The sequence below is a fragment of the Heterodontus francisci genome, unplaced genomic scaffold (assembly GCF_036365525.1).
Source record: "Heterodontus francisci isolate sHetFra1 unplaced genomic scaffold, sHetFra1.hap1 HAP1_SCAFFOLD_592, whole genome shotgun sequence".
NCBI lineage: Eukaryota > Metazoa > Chordata > Chondrichthyes > Heterodontiformes > Heterodontidae > Heterodontus > Heterodontus francisci.
In genome coordinates this window covers 802,685-830,623 of record NW_027140616.1, presented here as the reverse complement: position 1 = coordinate 830,623, position 27,939 = coordinate 802,685, and the positions used below count along the sequence as shown (strand labels likewise).

General features: G+C 56.5%; 1 protein-coding gene across 1 annotated transcript in view; it reads left to right on the top strand.

Moving 5' to 3' along the window:
* The window catches only part of uimc1 (ubiquitin interaction motif containing 1), a gene marked incomplete at its 5' end in the record, with an annotated part of 139,954 nt that overhangs the window by 5,671 nt on the left and 106,344 nt on the right, over positions 1-27,939 (top strand). The window contains 3 exons of the mRNA XM_068025761.1: positions 1,144-2,295; positions 20,353-20,405; positions 22,861-22,952. Of these exons, the coding sequence (XP_067881862.1) occupies positions 1,144-2,295; positions 20,353-20,405; positions 22,861-22,952 (1,297 nt within the window). The remainder of the gene's footprint in view (positions 1-1,143; positions 2,296-20,352; positions 20,406-22,860; positions 22,953-27,939) is intronic.

The window sequence follows — 27,939 nt, the reverse complement described above, 5'->3', positions numbered from 1 at the left end:
GTTTGAAGATGTGTGTTATTCTGTCTCTGCTGTGGTGTTTGAAGGTGTGTGTTATTCTGTGTCTGCTGTGATGTTTGAAGGTGTGTGTTATTCTGTCTCTGCTGTGATGTTTGAAGGTGTGTGTTATTTTGTCTCTGCTGTGATGTTTGAAGGTGTGTGTTATTCTGTCTCTGCTGTGATGTTTGAAGGTGTGTGTTATTCTGTCTCTGCTGTGATGTTTGAAGGCGTGTGTTATTCTGTCTCTGCTGTGATGTTTGAAGGCGTGTGTTATTCTGTCTCTGCTGTGATGTTTGAAGGTGTGTGTTATTTTGTCTCTGCTGTGATGTTTGAAGGTGTGTGTTATTCTGTCTCTGCTGTGATGTTTGAAGGTGTGTGTTATTCTGTCTCTGCTGTGATGTTTGAAGGTGTGTGTTATTCTGTCTCTGCTGTGATGTTTGAAGGTGTGTGTTATTTTGTCTCTGCTGTGATGTTTGAAGGTGTGTGTTATTCTGTCTTTGCTGTGATGTTTGAAGGTGTGTGTTATTCTGTCTCTGCTGTGATGTTTGAAGGTGTGTGTTATTCTGTCTCTGCTGTGATGTTTGAAGGTGTGTGTTATTCTGTCTGCTGTGATGTTTGAAGGTGTGTGTTATTCTGTCTCTGCTGTGATGTTTGAAGGTGTGTGTTATTCTGTCTCTGCTGTGATGTTTGAAGGTGTGTGTTATTCTGTTTCTGGTGTGATGTTTGAAGGTGTGTGTTATTCTGTCTCTGCTGTGCTGTTTGAAGGTGTGTGTTATTCTGTCTCTGCTGTGATGTTTGAAGGTGTGTGTTATTCTGTCTCTGCTGTGATGTTTGAAGGTGTGTGTTATTCTGTTTCTGGTGTGATGTTTGAAGGTGTGTGTTATTCTGTCTCTGCTGTGATGTTTGAAGGTGTGTGTTATTCTGTCTCTGCTGTGATGTTTGAAGGTGTGTGTTATTCTGCGTCTGCTGTGATGTTTGAAGGTGTGTGTTATTCTGTCTCTGCTGTGATGTTTGAAGGTGTGTGTTATTCTATCTCTGCTGTGATGTTTGAAGGTGTGTGTTATTCTGTCTCTGCTGTGATGTTTGAAGGTGTGTGTTATTTTGTCTCTGCTGTGATGTTTGAAGGTTTGTGTTATTCTGTCTCAGATGCACAGCCCCGACGAGAGCCGCGTTGGTGATGAGTTGAAGTGGACTGTGACCGACAGTAATGTGGGAGACACTGTGACAGCCGTGTGCAGAAAAAGTGCCCCAGTTGACGCTAGGCTTCCCGAGAGGCAGCAGGAAGTGGAGTCACAGACCCCACTCGAATTAGCTGAGCCGGGGCGGGGAGACAATTCCCTCAGCCCATTAGTGGTTTTGGAGAAGTTGAGTGAAGAAGTCGTCCGATGTTCCCAGGAGTCCAGCATCGTCCTTTCTCCAGAGAAACATTTGTCTCTCAGCACCAGGTCTCCTCTGAAGAGCCTGAAACCTCATAAGAATCGTTGTCCTTCCCTAAATGTCTCACTCTGTCAGTGTGTGGACATCCCTTGTGGGATGAATTCTTCTCTGTCCAAGGAGCCATCTCCCAGTAACGTAGAGAAGGAGCTGGGAGAGGCATCAAGTCAGTACAGTGTGCGTGAGACCAAGCCCAACAAACAGCCATCATCATCAGACCAAGAAATGGCAGCACAATACATCCGCAACCCTGAGCCCAAACTGCTGGAGACCCAGGAGGAGGTGGATTTCAGTGGGTCCCATCGGTCTGCCATGGTCAACCTCCAACCCGCATTGTCTGCAGTCAAGGAATGGAGAAGCGGGGAGGTGCAAACTTCCGAGCGGGCGTGTATACGGAATGAATTCCCAGGGTCAGCACCGTTACATCCCTCCAGGCCCCATGCTCTCAGGGGAAGCTTGGCAGATGGTGATGGGTTGGTTCATTATTTCTGGGGCATTCCATTTTGTCCTAGTGGCCAGGACCCAGACCAGTACACAAGCGTTATCCTGTGCCAGCTGGAGACATATGAGAAATGTCTGAAACAAGCACAGAGCCAGCTGCTGCGGAAGTTGGAGTTTGGGCCACCAGTGCTGCCTGCACCCATGCCCAGGGAGACTCAGTGCCTTAGGCGGGGCCAGCTGGCACAGGCTGAGTCCATAGCCATGCTTAACCACCACCATGAGTCTGATGAGGAAAATGAGGAGGTAATGGTGGCGAGAACTCCCCCGGGACAGTCATCAGATGGTGAGGAATCAACTGCAGAACCACTAAGAGGCAGTAATGGGGTGGAGAGAAGTTCAGAACATGAAAACAGTCAGCAACAGGTAAGTGGTGGAAGTGTTCTCCCATTGCCTTCTGCACGTGGTTGTGAGCTGGAGTTCAGAATGAGCTGAAATGCGATTTCAGGTACCAGACCATAATGAAACACTGAAAGGCATTAGTCCAAGCTCCAAGCAGCTGAGCATTTTGGAGAAGAGACCCATTCCTCCTCTGTGACCAATTGGAAAGGCATGGAGAGAAGAAAAATTGGGTTCAGGGGTATGGAGTGAAGGTCTTTATGCTGTTGTGTGACGGACCTGAGCCACACTCAGAATTTTACACCGACCCCGCTCGCCATGTTTTACACCGACCCCACTCGGCCGTGTTTTACACTGACCCCACTTGCCCGTGTTTTACACTGACCCCGCTCGCCATGTTTTACACCGACCCCGCTCAGCCGTATTTTACACTGACCCCGCTCGCCATGTTTTACGCCGACCCCACTCGGCCGTGTTTTACACTGACCCCACTTGCCCGTGTTTTACACTGACCCCGCTCGGCATGTTTTACACCGACCCCGCTCGCCATGTTTTACACCGACCCCGCTCGGCCGTGTTTTACACTGACCCCACTTGCCCGTGTTTTACACTGACCCCGCTCGGCATGTTTTACACCGACCCCGCTCGCCATGTTTTACACCGACCCCGCTCAGCCGTATTTTACACTGACCCCACTTACCCGTGTTTTACACTGACCCCGCTCGGCATGTTTTACACCAACCCCGCTCGGCATGTTTTACACCGACCCCGCTCGCCATATTTTACACCGACCCCGCTCGGCATGTTTTACACCGACCCCGCTCAGCCGTATTTTACACTGACCCCACTTACCCGTGTTTTACACTGACCCCGCTCGCCATGTTTTACACCGACCCACTCGCCCGTGTTTTACACTGACCCCGCTCGCCCGTGTTTTACACTGACCCCGCTCGACATGTTTTACACCGACCCCGCTCGCCCGTGTTTTACACTGACCCCACTCGCCCGTGTTTTACACTGACCCTGCTCGCCCGTGTTTTACACTGACCCTGCTCGCCCGTGTTTTACACTGACCCCGCTCGGCATGTTTTACACCGACCCTGCTCGCCATGTTTTACACCGACCCCACTCGGCCGTGTTTTACACTGACCCCGCTCGGCATGTTTTACACCGACTCCGCTCGCCATGTTTTACTCCGACCCCGCTCAGCCGTATTTTACACTGACCCCACTTGCCCGTGTTTTACACTGACCCCGCTCGGCATGTTTTACACCGACCCCGCTCGCCATGTTTTACACCGACCCCACTCGGCATGTTTTACATTGACCCCACTCGCCCGTGTTTTACACTGACCCCGCTCGCCCGTGTTTTACACTGACCCCGCTCGGCATGTTTTACACCGACCCCACTCGCCAGTGTTTTACACTGACCCTGCTCGGCATGTTTTACACTGACCCCGCTCGCCATGTTTTACACCGACCCCACTCGGCATGTTTTACACTGACCCCGCTCGGCCGTGTTTTACACTGACCCCACTTGCCCATGTTTTACACTGACCCCGCTCGGCATGTTTTACACTGACCCCGCTCGCCATGTTTTACACCGACCCCGCTCAGCCGTATTTTACACTGACCCCACTTGCCCGTGTTTTACACTGACCCCGCTCGGCATGTTTTACACCGACCCCGCTTGCCATGTTTTACACTGACCCCACTCAGCATGTTTTACATTGACCCCGCTCGCCCGTGTTTTACACTGACCCCGCTCGGCATGTTTTACACCGACCCCGCTCGCCCGTGTTTTACACTGACCCCGCTCGCCCGTGTTTTACACTGACCCCGCTCGGCATGTTTTACACCGACCCCGCTCGCCATATTTTACACCGACCCCGCTCGGCATGTTTTACACCGACCCCGCTCAGCCGTATTTTACACTGACCCCACCTACCCGTGTTTTACACTGACCCCGCTCGCCATGTTTTACACCGACCCCGCTCGCCCGTGTTTTACACTGACCCCGCTCACCCGTGTTTTACACTGACCCCGCTCGGCATGTTTTACACCGACCCACTCGCCCGTGTTTTACACTGACCCCGCTCACCCGTGTTTTACACTGACCCCGCTCGGCATGTTTTACACCGACCCACTCGCCCGTGTTTTACACTGACCCCGCTCGCCCGTGTTTTACACTGACCCCGCTCGGCATGTTTTACACCGACCCCGCTCGCCCGTGTTTTACACTGACCCCACTCGCCCATGTTTTACACCGACCCCGCTCGCCCGTGTTTTACACTGACCCTGCTCGCCCGTGTTTTACACTGACCCTGCTCGCCCGTGTTTTACACTGACCCCGCTCGGCATGTTTTACACCGACCCCGCTCGCCATGTTTTACACCGACCCCACTCGGCCGTGTTTTACACTGACCCCACTCGCCCATGTTTTACACTGACCCCGCTCGGCCGTGTTTTACACTGACCCCGCTCGGCATGTTTTACACCGACCCCGCTCGCCATGTTTTACTCTGACCCCGCTCAGCCGTATTTTACACTGACCCCACTTGCCCGTGTTTTACACTGACCCCGCTCGGCATGTTTTACACCGACCCCGCTCGCCATGTTTTACACCGACCCCACTCGGCATGTTTTACATTGACCCCACTCGCCCGTGTTTTACACTGACCCCGCTCGCCCGTGTTTTACACTGACCCCGCTCGGCATGTTTTACACTGACCCCGCTCGGCCGTGTTTTACACTGACCCCACTTGCCCATGTTTTACACTGACCCCGCTCGGCATGTTTTACACTGACCCCGCTCGCCATGTTTTACACCGACCCCGCTCATCCGTATTTTACACTGACCCCACTTGCCCGTGTTTTACACTGACCCCGCTCGGCATGTTTTACACCGACCCCGCTTGCCATGTTTTACACTGACCCCACTCAGCATGTTTTACATTGACCCCGCTCGCCCGTGTTTTACACTGACCCCGCTCGGCATGTTTTACACCGACCCCGCTCGCCCGTGTTTTACACTGACCCCGCTCGCCCGTGTTTTACACTGACCCCGCTCGGCATGTTTTACACCGACCCCGCTCGCCATATTTTACACCGACCCCGCTCGGCATGTTTTACACCGACCCCGCTCAGCCGTATTTTACACTGACCCCACCTACCCGTGTTTTACACTGACCCCGCTCGCCATGTTTTACACCGACCCCGCTCGCCCGTGTTTTACACTGACCCCGCTCACCCGTGTTTTACACTGACCCCGCTCGGCATGTTTTACACCGACCCACTCGCCCGTGTTTTACACTGACCCCGCTCGCCCGTGTTTTACACTGACCCCGCTCGGCATGTTTTACACCGACCCCGCTCGCCCGTGTTTTACACTGACCCCACTCGCCCATGTTTTACACCGACCCCGCTCGCCCGTGTTTTACACTGACCCTGCTCGCCCGTGTTTTACACTGACCCCGCTCGGCATGTTTTACACCGACCCCGCTCGCCATGTTTTACACCGACCCCACTCGGCCGTGTTTTACACTGACCCCACTCGCCCATGTTTTACACTGACCCCGCTCGGCCGTGTTTTACACTGACCCCGCTCGGCATGTTTTACACCGACCCCGCTCGCCATGTTTTACTCCGACCCGCTCATCCGTATTTTACACTGACCCCACTTGCCCGTGTTTTACACTGACCCCGCTCGGCATGTTTTACACCGACCCCGCTTGCCATGTTTTACACTGACCCCACTCAGCATGTTTTACATTGACCCCGCTCGCCCGTGTTTTACACTGACCCCGCTCGGCATGTTTTACACCGACCCCGCTCGCCCGTGTTTTACACTGACCCCGCTCGCCCGTGTTTTACACTGACCCCGCTCGGCATGTTTTACACCGACCCCGCTCGCCATATTTTACACCGACCCCGCTCGGCATGTTTTACACCGACCCCGCTCAGCCGTATTTTACACTGACCCCACCTACCCGTGTTTTACACTGACCCCGCTCGCCATGTTTTACACCGACCCCGCTCGCCCGTGTTTTACACTGACCCCGCTCACCCGTGTTTTACACTGACCCCGCTCGGCATGTTTTACACCGACCCACTCGCCCGTGTTTTACACTGACCCCGCTCGCCCGTGTTTTACACTGACCCCGCTCGGCATGTTTTACACCGACCCCGCTCGCCCGTGTTTTACACTGACCCCACTCGCCCATGTTTTACACCGACCCCGCTCGCCCGTGTTTTACACTGACCCTGCTCGCCCGTGTTTTACACTGACCCCGCTCGGCATGTTTTACACCGACCCCGCTCGCCATGTTTTACACCGACCCCACTCGGCCGTGTTTTACACTGACCCCACTCGCCCATGTTTTACACTGACCCCGCTCGGCCGTGTTTTACACTGACCCCGCTCGGCATGTTTTACACCGACCCCGCTCGCCATGTTTTACTCCGACCCGCTCAGCCGTATTTTACACTGACCCCACTCGCCTGTGTTTTACACTGACCCCGCTCGGCATGTTTTACACCGACCCCGCTCGCCATGTTTTACACCGACCCCACTCGGCATGTTTTACATTGACCCCACTCGCCCGTGTTTTACACTGACCCTGCTCGCCCGTGTTTTACACTAACCCCACTCGCCCGTGTTTTACACCGAACCCGCTCGCCATGTTTTACACCGACCCCACTCAGCCGTGTTTTACACTGACCCCACTTGCCCGTGTTTTACACTGACCCCACCTACCCGTGTTTTACACTGACCCCGCTCAGCCGTATTTTACACTGACCCCACTCGCCCGTGTTTTACACTGACCCCGCTCGCCATGTTTTACACCGACCCCACTCGGCCGTGTTTTACACTGACCCCACTCGCCCATGTTTTACACTGACCCCGCTCGGCCGTGTTTTACACTGACGCCACTTGCCCGTGTTTTACACTGACCCCGCTCGGCATGTTTTACACTGACCCCGCTCGCCATGTTTTACACCGACCCCGCTCAGCCGTATTTTACACTGACCCCACTTGCCCGTGTTTTACACTGACCCCGCTCGGCATGTTTTACACTGACCCCGCTTGCCATGTTTTACACCGACCCCACTCAGCATGTTTTACATTGACCCCGCTCGCCCGTGTTTTACACTGACCCCGCTCGGCATGTTTTACACCGACCCCGCTCGCCCGTGTTTTACACGGACCCCGCTCGCCCGTGTTTTACACTGACCCTGCTCGGCATGTTTTACACCGACCCCGCTCGCCATATTTTACACCGACCCCACTCGGCATGTTTTACACTGACCCCGCTCGCCCGTGTTTTACACTAACCCCACTCGCCCATGTTTTACACCGACCCCGCTCGGCCTTGTTTAGCACTGACCCCACTCGCCCGTGTTTTACACCGACCCCACTCGGCATGTTTTACACCGACCCACTCGCCCGTGTTTTACACTGACCCCGCTCGCCCGTGTTTTACACTGACCCCGCTCGGCATGTTTTACACCGACCCCGCTCGCCCGTGTTTTACACTGACCCCACTCGCCCATGTTTTACACCGACCCCGCTCGCCCGTGTTTTACACTGACCCTGCTCGCCCGTGTTTTACACTGACCCTGCTCGCCCGTGTTTTACACTGACCCCGCTCGGCATGTTTTACACCGACCCCGCTCGCCATGTTTTACACCGACCCCACTCGGCCGTGTTTTACACTGACCCCACTCGCCCATGTTTTACACTGACCCCGCTCGGCCGTGTTTTACACTGACCCCGCTCGGCATGTTTTACACCGACCCCGCTCGCCATGTTTTACTCCGACCCCGCTCAGCCGTATTTTACACTGACCCCACTTGCCCGTGTTTTACACTGACCCCGCTCGGCATGTTTTACACCGACCCCGCTCGCCATGTTTTACACCGACCCCACTCGGCATGTTTTACATTGACCCCACTCGCCCGTGTTTTACACTGACCCCGCTCGCCCGTGTTTTACACTGACCCCGCTCGGCATGTTTTACACTGACCCCGCTCGGCCGTGTTTTACACTGACCCCACTTGCCCATGTTTTACACTGACCCCGCTCGGCATGTTTTACACTGACCCCGCTCGCCATGTTTTACACCGACCCCGCTCAGCCGTATTTTACACTGACCCCACTTGCCCGTGTTTTACACTGACCCCGCTCGGCATGTTTTACACCGACCCCGCTTGCCATGTTTTACACTGACCCCACTCAGCATGTTTTACATTGACCCCGCTCGCCCGTGTTTTACACTGACCCCGCTCGGCATGTTTTACACCGACCCCGCTCGCCCGTGTTTTACACTGACCCCGCTCGCCCGTGTTTTACACTGACCCCGCTCGGCATGTTTTACACCGACCCCGCTCGCCATATTTTACACCGACCCCGCTCGGCATGTTTTACACCGACCCCGCTCAGCCGTATTTTACACTGACCCCACCTACCCGTGTTTTACACTGACCCCGCTCGCCATGTTTTACACCGACCCCGCTCGCCCGTGTTTTACACTGACCCCGCTCACCCGTGTTTTACACTGACCCCGCTCGGCATGTTTTACACCGACCCACTCGCCCGTGTTTTACACTGACCCCGCTCGCCCGTGTTTTACACTGACCCCGCTCGGCATGTTTTACACCGACCCCGCTCGCCCGTGTTTTACACTGACCCCACTCGCCCATGTTTTACACCGACCCCGCTTGCCCGTGTTTTACACTGACCCTGCTCGCCCGTGTTTTACACTGACCCCGCTCGGCATGTTTTACACCGACCCCGCTCGCCATGTTTTACACCGACCCCACTCGGCCGTGTTTTACACTGACCCCACTCGCCCATGTTTTACACTGACCCGCTCGGCCGTGTTTTACACTGACCCCGCTCGGCATGTTTTACACCGACCCCGCTCGCCATGTTTTACTCCGACCCGCTCAGCCGTATTTTACACTGACCCCACTTGCCCGTGTTTTACACTGACCCCGCTCGGCATGTTTTACACCGACCCCGCTCGCCATGTTTTACACCGACCCCACTCGGCATGTTTTACATTGACCCCACTCGCCCGTGTTTTACACTGACCCCGCTCGCCCGTGTTTTACACTGACCCCGCTCGGCATGTTTTACACCGACCCCACTCGCCTGTGTTTTACACTGACCCTGCTCGGCATGTTTTACACCGACCCCGCTCGCCATGTTTTACACCGACCCCACTCGGCATGTTTTACACTGACCCCGCTCGCCCGTGTTTTACACTGACCCTGCTCGCCCGTGTTTTACACTAACCCCACTCGCCCGTGTTTTACACCGAACCCGCTCGCCATGTTTTACACCGACCCCACTCAGCCGTGTTTTACACTGACCCCACCTACCCGTGTTTTACACTGACCCCGCTCAGCCGTATTTTACACTGACCCCACTCGCCCGTGTTTTACACTGACCCCGCTCGCCATGTTTTACACCGACCCCACTCGGCCGTGTTTTACACTGACCCCACTCGCCCATGTTTTACACTGACCCCGCTCGGCCGTGTTTTACACTGACGCCACTTGCCCGTGTTTTACACTGACCCCGCTCGGCATGTTTTACACTGACCCCGCTCGCCATGTTTTACACCGACCCCACTCAGCCGTGTTTTACACTGACCCCACCTACCCGTGTTTTACACTGACCCCGCTCAGCCATATTTTACACTGACCCCACTCGCCCGTGTTTTACACTGACCCCGCTCGCCATGTTTTACACCGACCCCACTCGGCCGTGTTTTACACTGACCCCACTCGCCCATGTTTTACACTGACCCCACTCGCCCATGTTTTACACTGACCCCGCTCGGCCGTGTTTTACACTAACGCCACTTGCCCGTGTTTTACACTGACCCCGCTCGGCATGTTTTACACTGACCCCGCTCGCCATGTTTTACACCGACCCCGCTCAGCCGTATTTTACACTGACCCCACTTGCCCGTGTTTTACACTGACCCCGCTCGGCATGTTTTACACTGACCCCGCTTGCCATGTTTTACACCGACCCCACTCAGCATGTTTTACATTGACCCCGCTCGCCCGTGTTTTACACTGACCCCGCTCGGCATGTTTTACACCGACCCCGCTCGCCCGTGTTTTACACTGACCCCGCTCGCCCGTGTTTCACACTGACCCTGCTCGGCATGTTTTACACCGACCCCGCTCGCCATGTTTTACACCGACCCCACTCGGCATGTTTTACACTGACCCCGCTCGCCCGTGTTTTACACTAACCCCACTCGCCCATGTTTTACACCGACCCCGCTCGGCCTTGTTTAGCACTGACCCCACTCGCCCGTGTTTTACACCGACCCCACTCGCCTGTGTTTTACACTGACCCTGCTCGGCATGTTTTACACCGACCCTGCTCGCCATGTTTTACACCGACCCCACTCGGCATGTTTTACACTGACCCTGCTCGCCCGTGTTTTACACTGACCCTGCTCGCCCGTGTTTTACACTACCCTCACTCGCCCGTGTTTTACACCGAACCCGCTTGGCCGTGTTTTACACTGACCCCGCTCGCCCGTGTTTTCCACCGACCCCACTCGCCCGTGTTTTACACCGACCCCGCTCGGAATGTTTTACACCGACCCCGCTTGCCATGTTTTACACCGACCCCACTCAGCATGTTTTACATTGACCCCGCTCGCCCGTGTTTTACACTGACCCCGCTCTGCATGTTTTACACCGACCCCACTCACCCGTGTTTTACACTGACCCCGCTCGGCATGTTTTACACCGACCCCGCTTGCCATGTTTTACACCGACCCCACTCAGCATGTTTTACATTGACCCCGCTCGCCCGTCCGTGTTTTACACTGACCCCGCTCTGCATGTTTTACACCGACCCCGCTCGCCCGTGTTTTACACTGACCCCGCTCGCCCGTGTTTTCCACTGACCCCGCTCGGCATGTTTTACACCGACCCCGCTCGCCATGTTTTACACCGACCCCACTCGGCATGTTTTACACTGACCCCACTCGCCCATGTTTTACACTGACCCCGCTCGGCCTTGTTTAGCACTGACCCCACTCGCCCGTGTTTTACACCGACCCCACTCGCCTGTGTTTTACACTGACCCTGCTCGGCATGTTTTACACCGACCCTGCTCGCCATGTTTTACACCGACCCCACGCGGCATGTTTTACACTGACCCTGCTCGCCCGTGTTTTACACTGACCCTGCTCGCCCGTGTTTTACACTAACATCACTCGCCCGTGTTTTACACCGAACCCGCTTGGCCGTGTTTTACACTGACCCCGCTCGCCCGTGTTTTACACCGACCCCACTCGCCCGTGTTTTACACAGACCCCGCTCGGCATGTTTTACACCGACCCCGCTCGGCCTTGTTTAGCACTGACCCCACTCGCCCGTGTTTTACACTGACCCCACTCGCCTGTGTTTTACACTGACCCTGCTCGGCATGTTTTACACCGACCCTGCTCGCCATGTTTTACACCGACCCCACTCGGCATGTTTTACACTGACCCTGCTCGCCCGTGTTTTACACTGACCCTGCTCGCCCGTGTTTTACACTACCCTCACTCGCCCGTGTTTTACACCGAACCCGCTTGGCCGTGTTTTACACTGACCCCGCTCGCCCGTGTTTTACACCGACCCCACTCGCCCGTGTTTTACACCGACCCCGCTCGGAATGTTTTACACCGACCCCGCTTGCCATGTTTTACACCGACCCCACTCAGCATGTTTTACATTGACCCCGCTCGCCCGTGTTTTACACTGACCCCGCTCTGCATGTTTTACACCGACCCCACTCACCCGTGTTTTACACTGACCCCGCTCGGCATGTTTTACACCGACCCCGCTTGCCATGTTTTACACCGACCCCACTCAGCATGTTTTACATTGACCCCGCTCGCCCGTCCGTGTTTTACACTGACCCCGCTCTGCATGTTTTACACCGACCCCGCTCGCCCGTGTTTTACACTGACCCCGCTCGCCCGTGTTTTCCACTGACCCCGCTCGGCATGTTTTACACCGACCCCGCTCGCCATGTTTTACACCGACCCCACTCGGCATGTTTTACACTGACCCCACTCGCCCATGTTTTACACTGACCCCGCTCGGCCTTGTTTAGCACTGACCCCACTCGCCCGTGTTTTACACCGACCCCACTCGCCTATGTTTTACCCTGACCCCGCTCGCCCGTGTTTTACACTAACCCCACTCGCCCATGTTTTACACCAACCCCGCTCGGCCTTGTTTAGCACTGACCCCACTCGCCCGTGTTTTACACCGACCCCACTCGCCTGTGTTTTACACTGACCCTGCTCGGCATGTTTTACACCGACCCTGCTCGCCATGTTTTACACCGACCCCGCTCGGCCGTGTTTTATAATGAACCAGCCCGCCCGTGTTTTACACCGACCCCGCTCGCCCATGTTTTACACCAACCCAACGGCCATGTTTTACACCGACCCCGCTCACCCGTGTTTTAGACCAACCCGCTCAGCCGAGTTTTACACCGACCCCGCTCACCCGTGTTTTACACCGACCCCGCTCACCCGTGTTTCACACCGACCCAACGGCCATGTTTTACACCGACCCCGCTCACCCGTGTTTTAGACCGACCCGCTCAACCGAGTTTTACACCGACCCCGCTCACCCGTGTTTTAGACCGACCCCACTTGCCCATGTTTTACACCGACCCCACTGGCCCATGTTTTACACTGACCCCGCTCGGCCGTGTTTTACACCGACCCCGCTCGGCCGTGTTTTACACAGACCCCGCTCGGCCGTGCTTCACACCGACCCCACTCGCCCATGTTTTACACTGACCCCACTCGCCGTGTTTTACACCAACCCCACTCGGCCTTGTTTAGCACTGACCCCACTCGCCCGTGTTTTACACTGACCCTGCTCACCCGTGTTTTACACTAACCTCACTCGCCCGTGTTTTACACCGAACCCGCTTGGCTGTGTTTTACACTGACCCCACTCGCCCGTGTTTTACACCGACCCCGCTCGCCCGTGTTTTACACCGACCCCGCTCGGAATGTTTTACACTGGCCCCGCTCGCCCGTGTTTTACACCGACCCCACTCGCCCGTGTTTTACACCGACCCAACGGCCATGTTTTACACCGACCCCGCTCACCCGTGTTTTAGACCGACCCGCTCAACCGAGTTTTGCACCGACCCCGCTCACCCGTGTTTTAGACCGACCCCACTTGCCCATGTTTTACACCGACCCCACTGGCCCATGTTTTACACTGACCCCGCTCGGCCGTGCTTCACACCGACCCCACTCGCCCATGTTTTACACTGACCCCACTCGCCTTTGTTTTACACTGACCCTGCTCGGCATGTTTTACACCGACCCTGCTCGCCATGTTTTACACCGACCCCACTCGGCATGTTTTACACTGACCCTGCTCGCCCGTGTTTTACACTGACCCTGCTCGCCCGTGTTTTACACTAACATCACTCGCCCGTGTTTTACACCGACCCCGCTCGCCCGTGTTTTACACCGACTCCGCTCGCCCGTGTTTTACACCGACCCAGCTCGGCCGTGTTTTACACCGACCCCGCTCGGCCGTGTTTTGCACCGACCCCGCTCGCCCGTGTTTTACACTGACCCCGCTCGCCCGTGTTTTACACTGACCCCGCTCGGCATGTTTTACACCGACCCCACTCGGCATGTTTTACACTGACCCCGCTCGCCCGTGTTTTACACTAACCCCACTCGCCCATGTTTTACACCAACCCCGCTCGGCCTTGTTTAGCACTGACCCCACTCGCCCGTGTTTTACACCGACCCCACTCGCCTGTGTTTTACACTGACCCTGCTCGGCATGTTTTACACCGACCCTGCTCGCCATGTTTTACACCGACCCCGCTCGGCCGTGTTTTATAATGAACCAGCCCGCCCGTGTTTTACACCGACCCCGCTCGCCCATGTTTTACACCAACCCAACGGCCATGTTTTACACCGACCCCGCTCACCCGTGTTTTAGACCAACCCGCTCAGCCGAGTTTTACACCGACCCCGCTCACCCGTGTTTTACACCGACCCCGCTCACCCGTGTTTCACACCGACCCAACGGCCATGTTTTACACCGACCCCGCTCACCCGTGTTTTAGACCGACCCGCTCAACCGAGTTTTACACCGACCCCGCTCACCCGTGTTTTAGACCGACCCCACTTGCCCATGTTTTACACCGACCCCACTGGCCCATGTTTTACACTGATCCCGCTCGGCCGTGTTTTACACCGACCCCGCTCAGCCGTGTTTTACACCGACCCCGCTCACCCGTGTTTTAGACCGACCCGCTCAACCGAGTTTTGCACCGACCCCGCTCACCCGTGTTTTAGACCGACCCCACTTGCCCATGTTTTACACCGACCCCACTGGCCCATGTTTTACACTGACCCCGCTCGGCCGTGCTTCACACCGACCCCACTCGCCCATGTTTTACACTGACCCCACTCGCCTTTGTTTTACACTGACCCTGCTCGGCATGTTTTACACCGACCCTGCTCGCCATGTTTTACACCGACCCCACTCGGCATGTTTTACACTGACCCTGCTCGCCCGTGTTTTACACTGACCCTGCTCGCCCGTGTTTTACACTAACATCACTCGCCCGTGTTTTACACCGACCCCGCTCGCCCGTGTTTTACACCGACTCCGCTCGCCCGTGTTTTACACCGACCCAGCTCGGCCGTGTTTTACACCGACCCCGCTCGGCCGTGTTTTGCACCGACCCCGCTCGCCCGTGTTTTACACTGACCCCGCTCGCCCGTGTTTTACACTGACCCCGCTCGGCATGTTTTACACCGACCCCACTCGGCATGTTTTACACTGACCCTGCTCGCCCGTGTTTTACACTAACCCCACTCGCCCATGTTTTACACCAACCCCGCTCGGCCTTGTTTAGCACTGACCCCACTCGCCCGTGTTTTACACCGACCCCACTCGCCTGTGTTTTACACTGACCCTGCTCGGCATGTTTTACACCGACCCTGCTCGCCATGTTTTACACCGACCCCGCTCGGCCGTGTTTTATAATGAACCAGCCCGCCCGTGTTTTACACCGACCCCGCTCGCCCATGTTTTACACCAACCCAACGGCCATGTTTTACACCGACCCCGCTCACCCGTGTTTTAGACCAACCCGCTCAGCCGAGTTTTACACCGACCCCGCTCACCCGTGTTTTACACCGACCCCGCTCACCCGTGTTTCACACCGACCCAACGGCCATGTTTTACACCGACCCCGCTCACCCGTGTTTTAGACCGACCCGCTCAACCGAGTTTTACACCGACCCCGCTCACCCGTGTTTTAGACCGACCCCACTTGCCCATGTTTTACACCGACCCCACTGGCCCATGTTTTACACTGACCCCGCTCGGCCGTGTTTTACACCGACCCCGCTCGGCCGTGTTTTACACCGACCCCGCTCGGCCGTGCTTCACACCGACCCCACTCGCCCATGTTTTACACTGACCCCACTCGCCGTGTTTTACACCAACCCCACTCGGCCTTGTTTAGCACTGACCCCACTCGCCCGTGTTTTACACTGACCCTGCTCGCCCGTGTTTTACACTAACCTCACTCGCCCGTGTTTTACACCGAACCCGCTTGGCTGTGTTTTACACTGACCCCACTCGCCCGTGTTTTACACCGACCCCGCTCGCCCGTGTTTTACACCGACCCCGCTCGGAATGTTTTACACTGGCCCCGCTCGCCCGTGTTTTACACCGACCCCACTCGCCCGTGTTTTACACCGACCCAACGGCCATGTTTTACACCGACCCCGCTCACCCGTGTTTTAGACCGACCCGCTCAACCGAGTTTTGCACCGACCCCGCTCACCCGTGTTTTAGACCGACCCCACTTGCCCATGTTTTACACCAACCCCACTGGCCCATGTTTTACACTGACCCCGCTCGGCCGTGCTTCACACCGACCCCACTCGCCCATGTTTTACACTGACCCCACTCGCCTTTGTTTTACACTGACCCTGCTCGGCATGTTTTACACCGACCCTGCTCGCCATGTTTTACACCGACCCCACTCGGCATGTTTTACACTGACCCTGCTCGCCCGTGTTTTACACTGACCCTGCTCGCCCGTGTTTTACACTAACATCACTCGCCCGTGTTTTACACCGACCCCGCTCGCCCGTGTTTTACACCGACTCCGCTCACCCGTGTTTTACACCGACCCAGCTCGGCCGTGTTTTACACCGACCCCGCTCGGCCGTGTTTTGCACCGACCCCGCTCGCCCGTGTTTTACACTGACCCCGCTCGCCCGTGTTTTACACTGACCCCGCTCGGCATGTTTTACACCGACCCCACTCGGCATGTTTTACACTGACCCCGCTCGCCCGTGTTTTACACTAACCCCACTCGCCCATGTTTTACACTGACCCCGCTCGGCCTTGTTTAGCACTGACCCCACTCGCCTGTGTTTTACACTGACCCTGCTCGGCATGTTTTACACCGACCCTGCTCGCCATGTTTTACACCGACCCCACTCGGCATGTTTTACACTGACCCTGCTCGCCCGTGTTTTACACTGACCCTGCTCGCCCGTGTTTTACACTAACCTCACTCGCCCGTGTTTTACACCGAACCCGCTTGGCTGTGTTTTACACTGACCCCACTCGCCCGTGTTTTACACCGACCCCGCTCGCCCGTGTTTTACACCGACCCCGCTTGGAATGTTTTACACTGACCCCGCTCGGCCGTGTTTTACACCGACCCCACTCGCCCGTGTGTTACACCGACCCCGCTCGGCCGTGTTTTACACCAACCCCGCTCGGCCGTGTTTTATAATGAACCAGCCCGCCCGTGTTTTACACCGACCCCGCTCGCCCATGTTTTACACCAACCCAACGGCCATGTTTTACACCGACCCCGCTCACCCATGTTTTAGACCAACCCGCTCAGCCGAGTTTTACACCGACCCCGCTCACCCGTGTTTTACACCGACCCCGCTCACCCGTGTTTTACACCGACCCAACGGCCATGTTTTACACCGACCCCGCTCACCCGTGTTTTAGACCGACCCGCTCAACCGAGTTTTACACCGACCCCGCTCACCCGTGTTTTAGACCGACCCCACTTGCCCATGTTTTACACCGGCCCCACTGGCCCATGTTTTACACTGACCCCGCTCGGCCGTGTTTTACACCGACCCCGCTCGGCCGTGTTTTACACCGACCCCGCTCGGCCGTGCTTCACACCGACCCCACTCGCCCATGTTTTACACTGACCCCACTCGCCGTGTTTTACACTGACCCCACTCGCCCGTGTTCTACACCGACCCCGCTCGCCCGTGTTTTACACTGACCCTGCTCGGCATGTTTTACACCGACCCTGCTCGCCATGTTTTACACCGACCCCACTCGGCATGTTTTACACTGACCCTGCTCGCCCGTGTTTTACACTGACCCTGCTCGCCCGTGTTTTACACTAACATCACTCGCCCGTGTTTTACACCGAACCCGCTTGGCCGTGTTTTACACTGACCCCGCTCGCCCGTGTTTTACACCGACCCCACTCGCCCGTGTTTTACACAGACCCCGCTCGGCATGTTTTACACCGATCCGCTCGGCATGTTTTACCCCGACCCCACTCGGCCGTGTTTTACACTGACCCCGCTCGCCCGTGTTTTACACCGACCCCGCTCGCCCGTGTTTTACACCGACTCCGCTCGCCCGTGTTTTACACCGACCCAGCTCGGCCGTGTTTTACACCTACCCCGCTCGGCCGTGTTTTACACCGACCCCGCTCGCCCGTGTTTTACACTGACCCCGCTCGCCCGTGTTTTACACTGACCCCGCTCGGCATGTTTTACACCGACCCCACTCGCCATGTTTTACACCGACCCCACTCGGCATGTTTTACACTGACCCCGCTCGCCCGTGTTTTACACTAACCCCACTCGCCCATGTTTTACACCGACCCCGCTCACCCGTGTTTTTGACCGACCCGCTCAACCGAGTTTTACACCGACCCCGCTCACCCGTGTTTTAGACCGACCCCACTTGCCCATGTTTTACACCGACCCCACTGGCCCATGTTTTACACTGACCCCGCTCGGCCGTGTTTTACACCGACCCCGCTCGGCCGTGTTTTACACCGACCCCGCTCGGCCGTGCTTCACACCGACCCCACTCGCCCATGTTTTACACTGACCCCACTTGCCGTGTTTTACATTGACCCCACTCGCCCGTGTTCTACACCGACCCCGTTCGCCCGTGTTTTACACTGACCCCGCTCGGAATGTTTTACACTGACCCCGCTCGCCCGTGTTTTACACCGAACCCACTCGCCTTTGTTTTACACTGACCCTGCTCGGCATGTTTTACACCGACCCTGCTCGCCATGTTTTACACCGACCCCACTCGGCATGTTTTACACTGACCCTGCTCGCCCGTGTTTTACACTGACCCTGCTCGCCCGTGTTTTACACTAACATCACTCGCCCGTGTTTTACACCGAACCCGCTTGGCCGTGTTTTACACTGACCCCGCTCGCCCGTGTTTTACACCGACCCCACTCGCCCGTGTTTTACACAGACCCCGCTCGGCATGTTTTACACCGATCCGCTCGGCATGTTTTACCCCGACCCCACTCGGCCGTGTTTTACACCGACCCCGCTCGCCCGTGTTTTACACCGACTCCGCTCGCCCGTGTTTTACACCGACCCAGCTCGCCCGTGTTTTACACTGACCCCGCTCGCCCGTGTTTTACACTGACCCCGCTCGGCATGTTTTACACCGACCCCGCTCGCCATGTTTTACACCGACCCCACTCGGCATGTTTTACACTGACCCCGCTCGCCCGTGTTTTACACTAACCCCACTCGCCCATGTTTTACACCAACCCCGCTCGGCCTTGTTTAGCACTGACCCCACTCGCCCGTGTTTTACACCGACCCCACTCGCCTGTGTTTTACACTGACCCTGCTCGGCATGTTTTACACCGACCCTGCTCGCCATGTTTTACACCGACCCCACTCGGCATGTTTTACACTGACCCTGCTCGCCCGTGTTTTACACTGACCCTGCTCGCCCGTGTTTTACACTAACCTCACTCGCCCGTGTTTTACACCGAACCCACTTGGCTGTGTTTTACACTGACCCCACTCGCCCGTGTTTTACACCGACCCCGCTCGCCCGTGTTTTACACCGACCCCGCTCGGAATGTTTTACACTGGCCCCGCTCGCCCGTGTTTTACACCGACCCCACTCGCCCGTGTTTTACACAGACCCCGCTCGGCATGTTTTACACCGATCCGCTCGGCATGTTTTACCCCGAACCCACTCGGCCGTGTTTTACACCGACCCAGCTCGCCCGTGTTTTACACCGACCCCGCTCGCCCGTGTTTTACACCGACTCCGCTCGCCCGTGTTTTACACCGACCCAGCTCGGCCGTGTTTTACACCGACCCCACTCGGCCGTGTTTTACACCGACCCCACTCGCCCGTGTTTTACACCGACCCCGCTCGGCCGTGTTTTACACCAACCCCGCTCGGCCGTGTTTTATAATGAACCAGCCCGCCCGTGTTTTACACCGACCCCGCTCGCCCATGTTTTGCACCAACCCAACGGCCATGTTTTACACCGACCCCGCTCACCCGTGTTTTAGACCAACCCGCTCAGCCGAGTTTTACACCGACCCCGCTCGGCCGTGTTTTACACCGACCCCGCTCGGCTGTGTTTTACACCAACCCCGCTCAACTGAGTTTTACACCAACCCCACTCGCCCGTGTTTTATAATGAACCCGCTCGCCCGTGTTTTACACCAACCCTACGGCCATGTTTTACACTGACCCCGCTCGCCCGTGTTTTACACCAACCCCGCTCACCCGTGGTTTAGACCGACCTCGCTCGCCCGTGTTTTAGACCGACCCCGCTCGGCCGTGTTTTACACCGACCCCACTCGCCCATGTTTGACATCGACCCCGCTCACCCGTGTTTTACACTGACCCCACTCGCCCATGTTTTACATCGACCCCGCTCGGCCGTGTTTTACACTGACCCAGCTCCTTTATTCCTTTCCAGTCTTTGGATGTGTTTGTTGAAGAAACCCAAGAGGAGGCAGAAAGGCGGAACAGGTACGTTAAAGTAAATGAACATGCACATTGCCAAGATCGAAAAAGCTAACTTCAGTGGAAACACTTAATCTCTTTGGAAGTGTGAGCACTGTCTGTTTGTCTCGTTGATGAGAGCAGGGGTGCCGTCTTAGTGAGTGCCCTAAGTTGCATGACACATTCCTACTGTCTTTAGTCTAACAATGTGCCAAATGGGACTGTGGAGGAGGTTGAGGAAACGTGCAGTGAGGTCTGTGTGTCTGCAGGGACGGTGCTGTGAGGTGTGTCTGTGGGGACGGTGCTGTGAGGTGTGTCTGTGGGGACGGTGCTGTGAGGTGTGTCTGCAGGGACGGTGCTGTGAGGTGTGTCTGCAGGGACGGTGCTGTGAGGTGTGTCTGTGGGGACGGTGCTGTGAGGTGTGTCTGTGGGGACGGTGCTGTGAGGTGTGTCTGCAGGGACGGTGCTGTGAGGTGTGTCTGTGGGGACGGTGCTGTGAGGTGTGTCTGCAGGGACGGTGCTGTGAGGTGTGTCTGTGGGGATGGTGCAGTGAGGTCTGTGTGTCTGCAGGGACGGTGCTGTGAGGTGTGTCTGCAGGGACGGTGCTGTGAGGTGTGTCTGCAGGGACGGTGCTGTGAGTTGTGTCTGTGGGGACAGTGCAGTGAGGTGTGTCTGTGGGGACGGTGCTGTGAGGTGTGTCTGTGGGGACGGTGCTGTGAGGTGTGTCTGTAGGGACGGTGCTGTGAGGTGTGTCTGCAGGGACGGTGCTGTGAGGTGTGTCTGCAGGGACGGTGCTGTGAGGTGTGTCTGTGGGGACGGTGCTGTGAGGTGTGTCTGTGGGGACGGTGCTGTGAGGTGTGTCTGTAGGGACGGTGCTGTGAGGTGTGTCTGTGGGGACGGTGCTGTGAGGTGTGTCTGTAGGGACGGTGCTGTGAGGTGTGTCTGCAGGAACGGTGCTGTGAGGTGTGTCTGCGGGGATGGTGCTGTGAGGTGTGTCTGCAGGAACGGTGCTGTGAGGTGTGTCTGCAGGAACGGTGCTGTGAGGTGTGTCTGCAGGAACGGTGCTGTGAGGTGTGTCTACAGGGACGGTGCTGTGAGGTGTGTCTGCAGGGACGGTGCTGTGAGGTGTGTCTGCAGGAACGGTGCTGTGAGGTGTGTCTGCTGGGACGGTGCTGTGAGTTGTGTCTGTGGGGACAGTGCAGTGAGGTGTGTCTGTGGGGATGGTGCAGTGAGGTCTGCAGGGACGGTGCTGTGAGGTGTGTCTGTGGGGACAGTGCAGTGAGGTGTGCGTGTCTGCAGGAACGGTGCTGTGAGATGTGTCTGCAGGGACGGTGCTGTGAGGTGTGTCTGTGGGGATGGTGCAGTGAGGTGTGTCTGTGGGGATGGTGCAGTGAGGTGTGCATGTCTGCAGGAACTGTGCTGTGAGGTGTGTCTGCAGGGACGGTGCTGTGAGGTGTGTCTGTGGGGATGGTGCAGTGAGGTGTGCATGTCTGCAGGAACGGTGCTGTGAGGTGTGTCTGTGGGGATGGTGCAGTGAGGTGTGCATGTCTGCAGGAATGGTGCTGTGAGGTGTGTCTGCAGGGACGGTGCTGTGAGTTGTGTCTGCAGGGACGGTGCAGTGAGGTGTGTCTGTGGGGACGGTGCTGTGAAGTCTGCGTGTCTGCAGGGACGGTGCAGTGAGGTGTGTCTGTGGGGACGGTGCTGTGAGCTCTGCGTGTCTGCAGGGACGGTGCTGTGAGGTGTGTCTGTGGGGACGGTGCTGTGAGGTGTGTCTGTGGGGACGGTGCTGTGAGGTGTGTCTGCGGGGACGGTGCTGTGAGGTGTGTCTGCGGGGACGGTGCTGTGAGGTGTGTCTGCGGGGACGGTGCTGTGAGGTGTGTCTGCGGGGACGGTGCTGTGAGGTGTGTCTGCGGGGACGGTGCTGTGAGGTGTGTCTGCGGGGACGGTGCTGTGAGGTGTGTCTGCGGGGACGGTGCTGTGAGGTGTGTCTGTGGGGACGGTGCTTTGAGGTGTGTCTGCGGGGACGGTGCTTTGAGGTGTGTCTGCGGGGACGGTGCTGTGAGGTGTGTCTGCAGGAACGGTGCTGTGAGGTGTGTCTGCGGGGACGGTGCTGTGAGGTGTGTCTGCAGGAACGGTGCTGTGAGGTGTGTCTGCGGGGACGGTGCTGTGAGGTGTGTCTGTGGGGATGATGCTGTGAGGTGTGTCTGTGGGGACGGTGCTGTGAGGTGTGTCTGCGGGAACGGTGCTGTGAGGTGTGTCTGTGGGGATGGTGCTGTGAGGTGTGTCTGCGGGGACGGTGCTGTGAGGTGTGTCTGCAGGGACGGTGCTGTGAGGTGTGTCTGCGGGGACGGTGCTGTGAGGTGTGTCTGTGGGGACGGTGCTGTGAGGTGTGTCTGTGGGGACGGTGCTGTGTAGGGGGTTTTCTGACAGATGGCCCTTTTCTGACGTTTTTCTTGTAACACTTCATCTTCACTTGCCCCAGTGATGGAGACGAGTCAGAGGACAGCAGAGATACAGGTTCCTTTGCAAGTGTCGATGTGCAGCCAGTGGAAGATGTGCTTTTTGTTTGTGCAGGTGAGTTATGGATCAGTTGGTTTGTGAGCAAGTGTCCACTTGTTCACGTGTAGACAATTTGGGCTGTCTCGCTGTTCAGCAGCTAATGGATGAAGTGACTGTTGTTAGTTCCAGTTGGGTGGAAGAGAATTGTTCTGAAATATCTTCAGCTGACAGTGGGAAGTAAAACATCGACTCAGGCCCCTCCCGGACCTACTCCCCCCACTGTCACTTATCAGTGTGCAGCTGGTCACTGGACACTTCAGCCTATCAGGCCTGACAACAACCTGACAACAGGAGCAGGAGGAGGGCATGTTTGATCTGTACCTTAACTCCATCTTGCATCACTAAACCTTGTTAATCTATCCTCATAAAAATTCGTAGATCTCAATCTTAAATATGTCATTTCACCCAGCATCCACCACCTTTTGAAATACGACAGTGTAGAGGGAGCTTTACTCTGTATCTAATCCCGTTTTTTTTTTAGGGTGGACTTTATGCCCCAGGCCCCTTTTATTTATTTTTGTCGAGGGGGCCTTTATTCCTCAGGTCCCCTTTATATACATTTTATAAAAATAACTTTACTAAAAACAGATAAATAAAACAAAACTCAAATTAAGATTCCATTCTCGGCGTCGACGATGCACTCCAGTCCCTGTGGTGCCCACCGGTCACGGTAGGCCTCAAGCGTACCGGCGGACACTGCATGCTCCTTCTCCAGGGACACCTGGGCGCGGGCGGACCCCCCGACGGCCTGCAGCCTGGACCTGTGAATTGCCACCTTGGCCAGGCCCAGGAGCAGACGGACGAGGAGATCCTGCTCCCGGCCCAGACCCCTGCGCACCGGGTGCCCAAAGATCAGGAGCATGGGACTGAAGTGCAGCCAAAATTTGAGGAGCAGCCCCTTCAAGTGCTCAAAGAGGGGCTGCAACCTCGCACACTCCATATATACAGAAATTACAGGCAGCCTGGTAGTCAGTGAACCTAGTTAAAAGTCTATTGCACGGGACTGCCCTGTGCAGCACCCTCCACCCCAGGTCCCCAATGTAAAGGGAGAGGACTCCCACATAGAGAGACCTCCATCGGGGTGTCCCCTCGCCGCCAGATGGAAACATAGACCGCCAGGGCGTGTCCGGCCAGCTGACGAGGGCGAGGAAGGGGAGAGTGTGCAGGAGCAGTCTGTACAGGAAACCGCTCCACGCTGATTGGAATGGCATGGAGGGCATGTCCGAGAGGTGGCTTGGGTTGTTAAGGACCGGCTCCCGAGGAGGGTTTCGGGGCCTAGATCCGATGAGCAGTTCCAGCCGAGTGGGGGTCAGCTCGGCCGGGAGCGCTCCGCACCCCCGAGCCACCCGCAGTGAGGGGCGTCCCGGGGGCTTAGGCTACTCCTCCGCATGCCGGTCCATCCCTGGAGTCGGTCGCCTGGACAGCCGAGGCGCTCTCCTCCGCCGGCGGGGTAGCGTCCTGACTGGAGGCGACCATGTTCCAGACTCGGAATCTTCTTTGGCCTCCTTGTCTCGGGAGACAATGGGTAAGCACCTGGAGGTGGTCAATGGTTTGTGGAGCAGCGCCTGGAGTGGCTATAAAGGCCAATACTAGAATGACAGACTCTTCCACAGGTGCTGCAGAAAAAATTGATTGTCGGGGCTGTTACACAGTTAGCTCTCCCCTTGCGCTTCTGTCTTTTTTCCTGCCAACTGCTAAGTCTCTTCGACTCGCCACACTTTAGCCCCGCCTTTATGGCCGCCCGCCAGCTCTGGCGATGGCTGGCAACTGACTCCCACGACTTGTGATCAATGTCACAGGACTTCATGTCGCATTTGCAGATGTGAGACTCGGAATAGATCCCGGTAAAAGACAGGCAACTCCTTCAGAGAGGAATGGCTAACATTCTCCGCCGGGAGCTGTGTGTCGTCTTGAAGGCAGTGACACTGGTGGAAAAAATACGTCACCAGTGCACACCATCTGGGAGGGCGCTCGACATACAGGTATCTCTGCAGGGTCCGAAGGCGGAGAGTCGCAGCCTGGATGCAGATGCACACCAGCGACTGACCGCCCTCCTCAATCGGGAGACTCAGGACCACGGTAGAGATCCAGTGTTTCCTCTTGCCCCAGAAGAAATCGACAAGTCTCTTCTGGATCTTGGTGGTGAATGCAGGTGGCGGGGCCAGAGTGACCAACCAGTACCACAGCATCGAGGCCACCAGTTGGTTTATGACCAACACTCAGCCCCTGTAGGAAAGCACTCGGAGCAGTCCTGTCCAGTGTCCCAGCCGAGTGGTGACCTTCGCCTCCAACTCCTGCCATTTTGCCAGCCAGGCTTCCTCAGCGGTGCTAAGGTGGACTCCCAGATAGTGGAGGTATGTGATGCTCCACGCATAAGGTGTTACCTCCTCCGGCAGGGAGTCCATCTCCCTCTGACCCACTAGGAGTCCAGAACATTTCTTCCAATTGATCCTTGCGGAGGACACAGCAGAAAAGGTCTGGGGAGTTGCGCATCCTCCACAAGTCAAAGGGATCTGTGACCGCGAGGAGCACGTCATCGGCGTAAGCTGAGAGGACAACCTGCATTGCCGGCCCGCGCAGAGCCAATCCCATCAACCTCCTGCGAACGGCTCCAGGCAGATGGTATACAATTGGCTGGACATGGGCCATCCCTGACGCACTCCTCCCCCAAAGCGAAGGGAAGCCGTCAAGGACCCGTTAACTTTGACCAGACACTCTACGACTGCGTACAAAAGTCAGACCCGGGCCACAAAATGCGGCCTGAGTCCGAAAGCGCGCAGAGTCCCGAAAAGGTATTCGTGATCCACCCTGTCGAACGCCTTCTCCTGATCGAGGGAGAGAAAGGCGACCGACAGACCAGTCCTCTGGGAAAGATGGATCAAGTCCCGGACCAGGTGGATGTTGTTCTGGATGGACCGGCCCAGGACCGTGTAGGACTGGTTGGGGTGGATCATGTGGGCCAGCATGGAGCTCAGGCTGGTAGACATAATCCGGGCAAAGATCTTATAATCCGTGCTGAGGAGGGAGACCGGGCGCCAGTTTTTAAGCAGGCGGAGATCGTCCTTCTTCGGCAGCAGGGCATCTCCCCGGTCGACAGGCTTTCCCCCAGGACCCGCGCGTAATCATCCCCCAGGACGTCCCTGAATGTCCTGAGGAACTCCACGGTCAGCCTGTCCAGCCCCGGGGATTTGTCCCTCGAGAGCTGGTGGAGGGTGCCGGTCAGCTGCACCAACGTGAGCGGAGCCTCCAATCTACCGGCGTCCTCCAGGCTGACCTTTGGCAGGTCCTCCCACAAAACTCTGCGCGCGTCCTTCCTGGACGGATCCGGAGAGAACAACGCACTGTAATAGGTACGGACGAGGAGGCCTATTCCCTCCGGATCCGTGATGGAGGATCCGTCGTCGGCCAGCAGTTCAACGAGCTGCTAACGGAGCACCCGCCATTTTTCCAGCAAGTAGAAGAAGGGTGAGGCGCGGTCCAAACCTTCCAGGATCTGGGTCCGCGACCTCACATACGCGCTTCGGGACCCTATGAGCTGCAGGTCTCTCAGCGTGCCCTTCTCTTTGTATGCCTGCTACAGGGCCGGGTCCGTGACGGCATGACCGAGGCGGGACTCCAAGTCGAGCACCTTCCTCTCCAGGCGCCCAATCTCGGCTTCCCACCTCTTGGTTGACCCCTTTGCGTACTCCTGACAGAAGACACAGATATGACACAGACATTCTCCCTGGAGTACAGTTCTAGGTAGTGCTCAACCCAGCGGTCCATCTGTTTGCGTTGGTCAGTGATTATGTCCCCCGATTTAGATTTGAGGGGGGTGATCTTCTTGATGGTTGGCCCAAGAGCTCTCTTCATGCCATCATACATTCCTCTGATGTTTCCGGTGTCTGAGGCCAGCTGAATATGACTGCATAGGTGTTGCCAGTAGTCGTTTGCGCAACGCCTAGCTGTTCTTTGTGCAGTACTTCTGGCTGCTTTAAGTGCTGCGGATGTTAAATCGCTGGGGGCTTTCTTGTAGTTCAAAAGTGCAATGCGCTTAGCGGCTATGACAGGTTCCAGCTCTTCATTATGAGATTGAAATCAGTCTGCATTTCTCTTCGCACTTTTGCCGTAGGTGGTCAAAGCTGACTCATAGATGGCGTCTCTGATGTGGGCCCACTTGGTCTCAGCATCCCCTGTGGGAGTGTTTTGAAGGGCTGTTACAAGTGAATTTAGAAATTTTTGTAACAGCTGTGGGTGAGAAATTCTGCTCGTGTTGATGCGCGGGTGGCCCTTCTGCTTGGAATGATGCAACTTCTTTGGTCTGAGTCTAACCTTGCTGCACACCAGGGAGTGGTCGGTGTCGCAGTCCGCACTGTGGAAGCTGCGTGTGATTTGAACACTGTTTAAGGCGGCTCGCCTTGTGACAATGAGGTCTAGCTGGTGCCAACGACGTGATCTTGGGTGCCTCCATGAAACCTGGTGACAGGGTTTAGTGTGAAAGAACGAGTTGGTGATGCAGAGGTTATGATAGGTACACAACTCAAGCAGTCTCTGCCCGTTCTCATTCATCCTTCCAACGCCATAGCGCCCAAGGCAGGAGGGCCATGAGTCATGGTCGGCCCCAACCCTGGCATTAAAGTCCCCCAGCAGGAATAGGTGTTCGGTGTTGGGGATGCTGCTAATGATGTTATGGAGTTGTTCATAGAACTGGTCTTTAGCTTCAGGTGCGGAGCAGAGTGTTGGAGCATAGATGCTGAGTAGAGGTGGTGAGCAGTCGGATGGACAGTATGCGTTCCGAGCCATTTGAGGGAGGCTCTATCATGCTGAGCAAGGAGTTTCTGATGGCGAAGCCCACTCCATGCTGTCTTGGTTCTTCAGGATCCCTGCCCTGCCAGAAGAAGGTGTAGTCTTGCTCTGCTAGAGAGCCACTCGCGGGGAGGCGAGTCTCCTGAAGTGCTGCAATGTCCACATTGAATCTACTGAGCTCGTTGTTAATGATGGCGGTCTTCCGAGAATCGTTGAT